Here is a 12,447-nt window from a genome sequence, read left to right as displayed (position 1 = left end):
CCTTCTCTAGCTCAATTTACAGTAGAGGAAACTGAGGTAAACAAGGTTAAAATAACTTTCCCAAGGTCACACATCTACTCTGTGTCTGGGGCCACATTTAAACTCTGATTTTCCTGAGTCCAGGACTGGTACTTTTTATCCACTGTGCCACATAGCTGCCATTGGAAATGTTTCCATATTATTCATTTTGTGGAATAAAACTTGGACAAAAAAAATGAAGAAAGAAAAGAGAAAGAGAAGTATAGGTCTCATAGTGCATAGAACACAGAGCTTGGAGTCAGGAAGACCCAAGTTCATATTTGATTATCGGTAAAAATCTAGTTGATTTTTAAAGAACAAATTAATTAAAATATTAATCAAATGCTGCTTAGTAATTTTTTAGTCTTTCTAAAATAGGCCAAACTATGATATTCTCTTCAAATACTATAATCACTCAAAAATAACCCAGGATTTCATTTTATTAACTTACTGATGAGTGTTACCAGTTACAAGCCACATTTTGCATTTAATGTGAAAAATGTTTTAAGGCTATTTTTAAAAATTTTATTTAGTCAATTTAGAACATTATTCTTTGGTTACAAGAATCATATTCTATCCTTTCCTCACCTACCTCAACCGTTCCTGTAGCCCACGTGCAATTCCACTGGGTATTACATGGGTCCTTGATCATAACCTATTCCATGTTGCTGATGTTTGCACTAAAGATGTTCATTTAGAGTCTATATCCCCAATCATATCCCCCTCGACCCATGTTAGCAAGCAATTGTTTTACTTCTGTGTTTCTACTCCCACAGTTTTTCCTCCGAATGTGGATAGTGTTCTTTCTCATGGATCCCTACAAGTTGTTCAGGATCACTGCATTGCAAATAATGTAGAAGTCGATTACATTCAATTATACCATAGTGTGTCAGTCTCTGTGTACAGTGTTTTCCTGGTTCTGCTCCTTTCACTCGGCATCAATTCCTGGAGGTTGTTCCAGTTCCTATAGAATTCCTCCAGTTTATCATTTCTTTGAGTACAATAATATTCCATCACCAACATATACCACAATTTGTCCAGCCATTCCCCAATCAAAGGGCATCCCCTCATTTTCCAATTTTTTGCCACCACAAAGAGTGCAACTATGAATATTCTTGTAAATGTCCTTTTCCTTATTATCTCTTTGGTGTACAAACCCAGCAGTGCTATTGCTAGATCAAAGGGCAGATAGTCTTTTATCACCCTTTGGGCATAGTTCCAAATTGCCTTTCAGAATGGTTGGATCAATTCACAACTCCACAAGCAATGAATTAATGTCCCAACTTTGCCACATCCCCTCCAGAATTTATTACTTTCCATAGCTGATATGTTAGCCAATCTGCTAGGTGTGAGGTGGTACTTCAGAGTTGTTTCGATTTGCATCTCTCTGATTATAAGAGATTTAGAACACTTTTTCATGTACTTATTAATAGTTTTGATTTCTTTATCTGAAAATTGCCTATTCATGTCCCTTGCCCATTTATCAATTGGAGAATGGCTTGATTTTTTTGTACAATTGATTTAGCTCTTTGTAAATTTGAATAATTAGGCCTTTGTCAAAGGTTTTTGTTATGCAGGTTGTTTCCCAATTTGTTACTTCCCTTCTAATTTTGGTTGTATTGGTTTTGTTTGTACAAAAACTTTTTAATCAAAATTTTAATCAAAATTATTGATTTTACATTTTGTGATTTTTTTTTTCTAACTCTTGCTTGTCTTTAAAGTCTTTCCCTTCCCAAAGATCTGACATGTATACTATTCTGTGTTCACCGAATTTACTTATAGTTTCCTTCTTTATGTTCATGTCCCATTCTTAGTTTATCTTGATGTAGGGTGTGAGGTGTTGATCCAAACCTAATCTCTCCCACACTGTCTTCCAATTTTCCCAGCAGTTTTTATCAAATAGTGGGTTTTGTCTCAAAAGCTGGGATGTTTGGGCTTATCATAGACTGTCTTGCTGAGGTCACCTACCCCAAGTCTATTCTTTTGGTGATGGTTTTTTATATATACATGTGTATATATATACATTTGTATGTATATATATATGTATATGTGTGTGTGTGTGTGTATATATATATATATATACAGTTTATTATTTTTAGGAAAGGCCCTTCTATTCCTATGCTTTCTAGTGTTTTCAGTAGGAATGGGTGTTGTATTTTGTCAAAGGCTTTTTCTACATCTATTGAGATAATCATGTGATTTTTGTTGGATTGCTTGTTAATAATATGGTCAATTGGGAGAAGGTGGGTAGCTCAGTGGATTGAGAGCCAGGCCTAGAGATGGGACGTCCTAGGTTCAAATCTGGCCTCAGCCACTTCCTAGCTGTGTGACCCTGGGCCAAGTCACTTGACCCCCATTGCCTAGCCCTTACCACTCTTCTGCCTTGGAGCCAATACACAGTATTGACTCCAAGACGGAAGGTAAGGGTTTTAAAAAAAGATAATATGGTCAATTATGTGGATGGTTTTCCCAATATTGAACCATCCTTGCATTCTTGGTATGTTCATAGTGAATAACCCTCGTAATCACTTGCTGGAGTCTTTTTGCTAGTATCCTATTTAAGATTTTTGCATCTATGTTCATTAAGGAGATTCTTATATAGTTTTCTTTCTCTGTTTTTGACCTGCCTGACTTTGGAATCAGTACCATATTTGTGTTATAAAAGGAATTTGGTAGAACTCCCTCTTTTCTTATTATATCACATAATTTATATAATATTAGGATTAGTTGTTCTTTGAATATTTGATAGAATTGACTTGTGAATCCATCAGACCCTGGGGATTTTTTCTTAGGGAGTTCTGTAACCAAGAAAGTGTGGGTTTCAAGACTGTGAATTGCCAAAACTGTAAAGATAATTTTTTGTGTCTCGATTTAAATAAAAAATAAGTGGGAAAAATTCCCAAATATGAAATTACCCAAGTCAGCTGGGTTTTATGGAGAGTTTAATTAATACAAATGAAGGAATTAAGGAAAGGGAGAGAGAGTAGAGAGTAAATAGTATGAAGGGCCTAGGTCAAATGGCCTAGACCTGAGCCTTACGAGAGACTAGTCAGTCTTTTATCACTCACCACAAGATTGTCCTAAAGCAGAACTCCAGGCCTTCACTGAAATCCTCAACTCCTGAACTGAGTTTAGAGACCCAGCTCTTCCAACTAATTCAATTTTGACCTCTCCTTCCTTTTAAAGAAATTTTCTCTTGTGTCACCTCTGCTAAATTTTGACATCTACCAATCACAGTAGATGTTTTCCCCAGGACTGACCATTCTTAGTTCACATCTTCTTTTGTTATCACCTTCTCTGATTTGATTATATCTTCTGAGTATTTCACATTTGTTTGATAAGCTTGCCCTTTGTAAGTTGCTTGACCTTTTAGTGATTAATTTAACCTTTATAGGTACTTAGTATCCTTTTGTATTACATCTAAAAATAGACCTATCTTAAGGTTTTAGCTTCACTATAAGTATGAATTGGGGACTTTTCATTGTTCAGTAAGGAGTTTAAAACTTCATCTTCCCTTAAGGTACTGTCATGAGTAGGGTAGAGTAATTTTAAAATTCCCAATACATTCCTGATCAAGTACCTCCATTTGTTACAATAGGGGAATAGCTTAACCAAATCTTTTAAGGTACAGTCTGTGCAGTTTTTAAGATTCCCAGTTCTTTGATGGCTTGTTCAATTTCTTTTTCTGATAAGTGATTATTTAAGAATTCTATTTTGTTCATCTAGGCAAATTTATATTTTTGTAAATATTCATCCATATCACCTAGATTGCCATATTTATTGCCATATATTTTGGCAAAATCGTTTTTAATGATTGCCTTAATTTCATCTTCATTGGTGGTGAGATCTCCCTTTTCATCTATGATACTGTTAATTTGGTTTTCTTTCCTTTTTTTATTAGATACACAGTACTTTGTTTATTTTGTTTGTTTTTTCACAGTACCAGCTTCTCATCTTATTTATTAGTTCAATATTTCTTTCACTTTCAATTTTATTAATTTTTAGCATCTCTAATTTAGTTTTCATATGGGGATTTTTGATTTGTTCGCTTTTAAGTTTTTTGATTTGCATATCCAATTCATTGACCTCTGCCCTTCTTAATTTGTTAATATATGAACTCAAGGATATAAATTTCCCCTGAGTACTGCTTTGGCTCGATTCCATAGATTTTGAAAGGATGTCTCATTGTTGTAATTTTCTTCAATGAAATTATTAATTGTTCCTATAATTTGTTCTCTAACTGATTTTGGAGAATCATATTATTTAATTTCCAGTTAATTTTTGATTTGCCTCTCCATGTACCCTTACTGATTATTATTTTTATTGCGTTATGATCTGAAATGGTTGCATTTATTATTTCTGCTTTTCTGTATGTGTTTGCCATGTTTTTATGCCCTAGTACATGGTCAGTCTTTGTGAAGGTACCATGTGTTGCTGAAAAGGTGTATTCCTTTTTGTCCCCAGTTATTTTTCTCCATATATCTATTTACTCTAATTTTTCTAAGATTTTGTTCACATCTCTTACCTCTTTCTTATTTAATTTTTTGATTTATTTAAATTTGATAGTGATAAGTTCAGGTCTCCCACTAGTATGGTTTTACTATCTATTTCATCCTTCAACTCCACTAGTTTCTCCTTTAGAAATTTGGATGCTATGCCATTTGGTGCATACATGTTGATTACTGATATTTCCTCATTATCTATACTGCCTTTTATCAGGACGTAGTTACTTTCCCTGTCCCTTTTAATCAGATCTATTTTTACTTTGACTTTGTCAGATATCATGATTGCAACTCCTGCCTTCTTTCTGTCAGTTGAGGCCCAATAGGTTTTGCTACAACCTTTAATTCTCACCTTTTGTGTGTCTCCTCGCATCAAGTGTGTTTCTTGCAGACAACCTATGGTAGGATTTTGGATTCCAATCCACTATCCTATTTGTTTTAGTTTTATGGGTGACTTCATCCCATTAATGTTCAAAGTTATGTTTTCCACTTGTGTATTCCCCAGCATTTTGATATCTTCTCCTAATTCTGACCTTTCTTATTTTGCTATATCCTTTTAAACCAGTGGTTTGCTTTTATTCACTCCCCCTAATCCCTGCCCTTAATAAGGTTCCCTTTTTGCCCCCTCCCTTTTTGTTCCCTTCTTATTTGTTTTTAAAGTCTGTTAATTTCCCTCCCCATTCTCTTTCCCTCCCTTTTGTACTCCCAGTTCCCCCTTCCCCCCCTTAATTTTCCCTTCTCACTTTCCCTGTAGGGTAAGATAGAATTCAGTACCCCAATGGATCTAGATGGTCTTCCCTCTCAGAATTGATTTCCCTGAGAGTAAGGTTTAAGTATTATGTATTAGCACTCTCTTCCTCTCCTTCTTATAAGAGTATTTTTCCTCTCCCCTTCCCTTGTGTATCTTTGTGTGATAAAGATTATGCTATTTATTTTATTTTTTCAAGTATCTCTTGGTGCCATATTCTATTCCCCCCTCCCTTTTTCTTTTTTTGCATATCATCTTATAGCACTTATTTACCTCAATCTCTTTCTCTGAATGATTCCTCTAATTAGTATAATAGTGAATATGACTTTTGAGAGTTATAGATAACATTTTTCCCATATACTAATATAAATAATTTGATCTTATTGAAGCCCTTAAAGAAGAAAGTTTGCATAAAAATTTTCCCCCTTTCCCTCTCTTTCTTCTTTAGCTTTTCCTGTTTCTCTTGATCTTTGTGTTTGGATATCAAATTTTTCATTTAGTTCTGGTCTTTTCTTTACAAATATTTGGAAATCTTTATTTTGTTGAATGCTCATACTTTCCCCTCAAAGTATATAATCAGTTTTGATGGGTAGGTGATCCTTGGTTGAAGACCCAGTTCGCTTGCCTTTCTGAGTATCATATTCCAAGCCTTGCAGTCCTTTAGTTTGGTTAACTGCCAGATCTTGTATAATCCTGCTTGGTGCTCCTTGATATCTGAATTGTTTCTTTTTGGCTTCCTTCTAAATTTTCTCCTTTGCTTGGAAACTCTTGAATTTGTCAGTTATATTCTTGGGAGTTGTATTTTAAGGTTTTAGTGTAGAGGGTGTTCTTTGAACTCTTTCAATGTCTATTTTCCCCCCTTGTTCAAGAACATCAGGACAGTTTTCTTGGATAATTCCTTGTAGTATGATGTTAAGGTTTCTGTTTATTTCTGGGTTTTCAGTGAGATATTTTGTATTTTATTTTGTCAGTCTTTTGACTTAGTTTTATTAATTCTTGCTGTTTTGCAAGATTGGTTTCCAATTGCCAAATTCTGGTCCTTAAGGCCTGGTTTTCTGTTATAATTTTTTGAGTTTCCTTTTTGGTTTGGTCTATCCTGCTTTTTATGGCTTCCAGCTGTTTCTCCAATTGGGAGTTCTTGTCCTTTAAACTGTTATTTTCTTTTTGAACTATTTCCCACGTTTCTTACCAGAAGGATTCCATCTTTTTGATAAGCTCCAATTTAAATTCTTCCAGAGCTTGTGGACAATTTCCATTTTGGGGGGGAGGGGTAGGGAAGTTTTGGTGCATTTATTTGGATTTCCTCTGATATTTCCTCTGTAGCCTGGGTTTTTCCTCTATAAAAATTATCCAGGGCCAACCCCTTCTTCTTGTTTTTTTTGAGGTTGGGATGTTGTTGTTCCTGGGCAGTGTTTGCTATCACTTTGGTGGTTTTTCCTTCCATTTTCGGTCATAAATCTGAGTGAGATGGACAGGTTCTCTCTGTGTATGGAGTTAAGGAGCAAGAATTTTGGCTAAGGCCAGTTCTGGAGTCTCTGCAGCTTCCGCTGTTTGCTACCCCTCTCTGTATTATCTCCCTGCTTGGGCGCCCACAGTCTGCACTCCTCAGCCTGCTGCAGCCTTAGGTATAGCTGCTCTTAGGGGTAGGTCCTCGGTTGTGTCAGTCAGCTGCCAAGGACCCAAAGGTGCCCCTCTCTTGCTCCGTAGGTGGGTTGGGGGAGGGCGGATCAACTCACCTTTTGGGGGGAGCTTTTTCACCCCCTTATGGTGTGGAAATGCCCAAATTCCACATACTTTTGTTGCTGAGCCCTACTGTAGAGTCCCTTCGTTTGTATGAATTTGGGTTTTTTTGGCTTTTTGAAGTGGTCTCTATTGGTAGGGTAGTGAAGGGAGGAACAGTCCTGGGTCTAGAGTGCTGCCATGTTTTCCCGGACGTCCTAAAGCTATTTTTCAAAAGTAACACACAAGTGTAATTTTAAGGAATGCCCTTTTGGTTAATGATATTCTTTAAATATCTTTCTAATTTAATATTCAACCTATTACTTCCATGAGAAGGTTTAGAGTTGTCTTCTCTGTAATTTTAGTAATCCTACTTTTGTGAGTTTTTTTTATCAGACAATTTGGCATACTTTGTAGTATTATTTCCCTATATTTTTTAAACAAACTAGTAAATAAGGAATGAATTTTTTTATCCAGAAAAACAAGGCTCCTTTTATATATGTATATTGTCTTCATGTTTAGATGGACACTCCCAAAGCCTTCTCTAGTCAAGGGTTTAGCTGTTCCATCATCTGTGAGTACTGAGGAGATTTCTCATGATCACATTACCATAGAAGCAGTTGACAGTGGCCGTGGAAGTTGGACTTCATGTTCAAGTAGTTCCCATGACAACTTTCAGAATATTCAGAACCAGAAGAGCTGGGACCTTTTGAACTCTTATCGGCACACTCATTTGGATGTCCCCATTGCTGAAGTGGAACCCACAAACTGTGAACCTTATTTGTATGCAGAAGGCTACACTCTGACAAACTGTCAGCCTAAAGATGGCACAGAATGGGTGCAGTCAAGACAAAGCTGGGCCTCCTCAAGCTCTCTCTCAGACACATATGAAACAAACTATGGGACAGTGAAGAGAAGAGTGGTAGAAGATTCCACTGTAGAGCCGGATGAGACTTTGGACTCTCATGCTAGCACTGATACCACATACAAAACAGTTACGTCCAGTACAGAGAAAGGCTTGATAGGTAAGTCATGTTGGTTTTCATCTTTGCAGCTCTCTCACTCTTAATTGATTTGGAAATGATGTTGGCAGATTTTAGCTCCATCCATCTTTCTGGATGCTGGCAATCAAGCATGAAGCTGTTGTCGCTCTTCAGAACTTGGGTAGCAATGTGGGGAAAGCAAGTAAGAGCACAGTAACACCTTCAGTGTGGCTGCCTTTCTAATAAGAGGCTCAGAAGTCTGCTAGGATCATGCATCTACATGCCTGCAGTTTTCAAAATCAAAGTGTCTTGAGAAATGATTCTCTTTCAGAATATACCAGCACATACCCTTAGGTAAAATAGTCCTTAACATGCTACATGGTGCCTCTTATTTCTCTGAAAGTTGAAAAGTAGCTTCACTGCTGTTGAAACTTAGAGAAATAGTACTACCAGCATAAATCTTTCCTCTTTTTCCATTTTCATGGTTTTATTTAACCTTTATACCAAATGAGAGTTGTTTGGAGTTAGAAGAAAATTTTTCTCATTCCTTCTCTTTCTCTTTGCAAAAAAACATTTTTGGAGACCTTTTGAATTAGGTTTGAACAAATGAAAGAATTGATAAAAAGGTGTCAGTGGGTAAAGTAAAAGTGGAGCATTAAAACAAATATTGTTGTCTATAGACACTTATTAAGTACTTACTAAGTACCAGAGCATTAGACAGGAAAATGAATCCTTGCCCTCACGGATCTCCTGATCTCCTGGAGGAAATAACACAATAACAGCTTTAAATACTCTCAGGAGACATGTACTAGAATATAGCCAAGAAAGTCTTTTATTCACAGAACAGCAAAGATGCTAATGCCACTGGGTTGTACAGTATGGTGGAGATGAGGAAGTTGTAAAAATATTGGCAATATAGAAAAGAGCCAGGTTATGAAGACTGAAGAAGATTTTATATTTGATCGTGGGAATAAGAGAGAGCCACTGGAGTTCATTGAAATAGGGGTAGATTTGCTTTAGTCAAGGGAACTTATTTTCCTGAATGGAACTTTATTATTGTACTAGAGACTAGTGGGATTTTTTTATATCATTTTGTAAATTACCAAAGCAAATTTCTTTTTTCATGTCACATGGTACAATTTAATGTCATTCTTTTGGCTTTATTAGGGGAAAAAACTCGAGTGGGCCTGAAATATTTTTTAGCCTATTGCTATGTAGAGTGCTATAACATTCTATACCAGGATTCCATCCTAATCACTTACATAATTTACACTTATTATTTTGATATTTGGCTATACATTGCATTTTCATGCATGTCATGACTCTTTCCTTCTTGCTCCCTCTCCTCCCCTTTTATTCCTCCAGAGGAAGTGTGCTTGAATATCATAGCACCCACTCCCCACCCCCACCCTTTTGTAGCTAACATTTCTGTTGTGCTATATAGCAGTGAATATCCTGGAAACGATAGGTTGAATTCTGCTAGTTGAAGGCAAACAGAACAGGGAATACAAGGCATAATATTTCACCCATTTATTCCTTCAGTAAGGATTTATTGAAGTTTACTATGTTCCCACTGTGCTTCTTACCTTCAAGTAGCTTATAGTCTTTATATGAAAATTAGACATTTATATAAATTTGTTAAATCTTGTCTTTTCCTCACTTTCACAGTGATTAAGGCATATCTTTATTTTTGGCCCAGAAGAGAACTGTTCTTAAGACTACATATGGCAGATGAGGCTAATTGAGCTGTAGGGAGGGAGACCCAGGCCTGGAGTTGGGAAGATCTGGGTTCAAATGTGGCCTCAGACATTTCCTAACTGGGTGACTCTGGGCAAGTCACTTAACACCAATTGGCTAATCCTTACTGCTCTTCTGTCTCAGAATTCATACTTAGATACTTTGTAAAGGTTGTTGTTGTTTTTAAATTTGTGCTATAGGGAAAAGGACAGTCAGTACTATCCAATAATGACACCAACAAAGGGGTGGAGTATCTGGTGCAACTCCTTCCCCCCCCCAAATCTTGAAGTACATAAAGAGAAAAATGGATCCTGGACAACAAGACATTCACACTGACCTCTGGAACATAGCCCTTAGGAGAAATGTCGTCTCTTTGTGGCCTGTTCTGTCTTTTCCCCTTTAAAGTTTACTCAGTGGTTTTGACAACCTGATTCAACTGAGAAGAATCAATCAACAAACATTTATTAGGTACCTATTAAAACACATGAATCCCCTAATAAGTATATGAATACAAAGAATGAAGCAATGTCTACTTTCATGACACAGATTCTAATGATATAAAAGTATATATGCCTAATGCTTTGAGGTTCTTAAAAGGATGAGGTGAATCCAAGACTTAATGAACCTTCAGTTCAATTTATAGAGGTAACTTATGTTAAACTCTTTTGGTTTTTAGAGCAATACTTTTTACCTCTAGGATATCATAAAACTGAACAGTGAAATATATTTTCTTAGAGTCTGAATATGGAGTAACCTCCATAAAGAACTAGGTACAAAATCTTGGGTTTGGATATTTTCAGCAAAATATTAGAAAATATGCCATTGTCAAGCTCATGTAAGTTAATGAGGTAAGTTAGTGAGTCTTAGGACTCTAAATGCAATTCACTAATAACTGATTTTGAATGCGATGTCATATAGTAAAATAGATACTCAGTATTTGTTTTCATTTTATTAAATTTCTTTCATTTTTCTGACTACTCTAGCTGAGGATTAGATAGAGAGCTGTGGATTTGAATATAATTATTTATAGTTCTCCATCCAACTAGTCAAGAAAAATAAAACTTTATGTTCACTTTTGATATTTCAATAATCCTTTAACTTTTCCTTTCTACTTATACAAAATTATTAGTTCTTTTGGTCCCCTTAAGTGACTAATTTCCTCATTTGCATGAGAAAAAGTTAAGAACCCTTTAATAAAAATTTGATTCTATACTTTGGGCTATGCTGGTGTTCTTCTGTCTGGTAGTTTTACCTCCTTTTTGAAGCTTTGATACAGAGCATTCAGTCTACAAAGTTCAGTGACCACTGCGTGGGATTTACGAACTTGAGAATGAAATTTATTAGCTGATGATTATTTTTCTGGCTAACAAAAATATGAAATTATTAATTTGTTTTTTATCTGAACTTTATTTGAAAGCAGAGAGATCTTTCTGGGAATGAATTAGTTATATGGTAGAGGTGTATACTGGGGGCCCTACTCTGTGTTATGTTTTTTTGGAGTCCATTTATATACAAACATTCAATGTACTATTTGAAAAAAAGACCAAAAACAACATGTTTTATCTTAGGGGGACAAAATCCATATTATTTGGTGGGAATTTCATTCTCCAATGTTCATACAAATATACTTGGTTATATAAGTAAGTGTAGAAACAACCAATCTTGGGAGAAATGATATTTTGATTTACAGATTTTAGCATACTTCTTTTTTGTCTTCTATGTTACTCTTGATTACACATAGGTATTCTAAATAGATCAAAGTTCCTTGAAGTAAAAATCTTCATTGTGGTATTTAATATAGTTACTAGGGACTGACAAGTGAGGGGTGAACATTGCTTTCAGTTTTTCACTGCCAGGTGGTTTTCTTTAAATATCTCATTATTGTGAAGGACTTTTTTGAAACCAGGATCAAAAATTTGATCCAGGTTTTCAGTAATGGACGCTTGTCTGTTTATATATTTTCTTGTAGTTCTTTATTATTCTATATACTGTCATAAAAATTCATAGAGCTCTTTTTCAGCAGATATCTAATATGGTTTTGAACAAAAAGATGGCTTTTAAAAATTTAAAGTGAAATCTGCCACCATCATTATATATTACTGAAATTTTTTCATTTACCTTCTTAATCATTTTTTCCATTGTAACATTTTGCTTTTCTTTTAAGTTTATTTTTCCAAATCTTATTTCTTCATTAACATTTCCATTGCTTATTTCTTATGCCAGTGTACTGTGTCACCTCACCTAAGAAGGACGATAGGTATAGGGAGCCACCTCCCACCCCACCAGGATACATGGGGATTTCTTTAGCCGACATAAAAGAAGGACCACCCCACCACCCACATTTAAAACCTCCAGACTATAGTGTGGCAGTACAGAGGTCAAAGATGGTACATAGCAACCTCTCTAGACTTTCATCAGCCTCTCTCGGTAGTGAACCCATGGCCTGTATTTCATCGAAGATCCCATCTCAGCCGCAGTGGCATATTCTGCAGCCATCCCATCCTAAACTAGCCGGTGTGACTGATGCAGATAGTGAAGCAGATGGTATGTTGATACATTACCTTTGATGCCTATTAAGCAAATTTCTATGCAAATAAATCAAGTCTCAAAACTATGGGTTTTTTTAAATTTAATTTTTCTTAGTCATTAATGGTATTGTAAAATATGATTTCAAAGTATATTTTAAAGTATCTCAAAAAGTATGACAGTCTTATAGCTTTTATCTATGTAGACAAGCTGA

At 35.6% G+C, this 12,447-nt stretch overlaps 1 protein-coding gene across 5 annotated transcripts in view; it reads left to right on the top strand.

Moving 5' to 3' along the window:
- Window positions 1-12,447, top strand: part of RAPGEF6 (Rap guanine nucleotide exchange factor 6) — a 285,799-nt gene that overhangs the window by 268,163 nt on the left and 5,189 nt on the right. For all 5 annotated transcript variants that reach the window (XM_007473406.3, XM_007473405.3, XM_016431778.2 and 2 more), the window contains 2 exons: window positions 7,510-8,012; window positions 11,931-12,251. In XM_007473406.3, the coding sequence (XP_007473468.1) occupies window positions 7,510-8,012; window positions 11,931-12,251 (824 nt within the window). The remainder of the gene's footprint in view (window positions 1-7,509; window positions 8,013-11,930; window positions 12,252-12,447) is intronic.

This window comes from Monodelphis domestica, chromosome 1 (assembly GCF_027887165.1).
Source record: "Monodelphis domestica isolate mMonDom1 chromosome 1, mMonDom1.pri, whole genome shotgun sequence".
In the NCBI taxonomy this organism is placed as follows: Eukaryota; Metazoa; Chordata; class Mammalia; order Didelphimorphia; family Didelphidae; genus Monodelphis; species Monodelphis domestica.
Note: the sequence above shows the minus strand (reverse complement) of the source record. Positions and strands in the feature narration are given on the sequence as shown.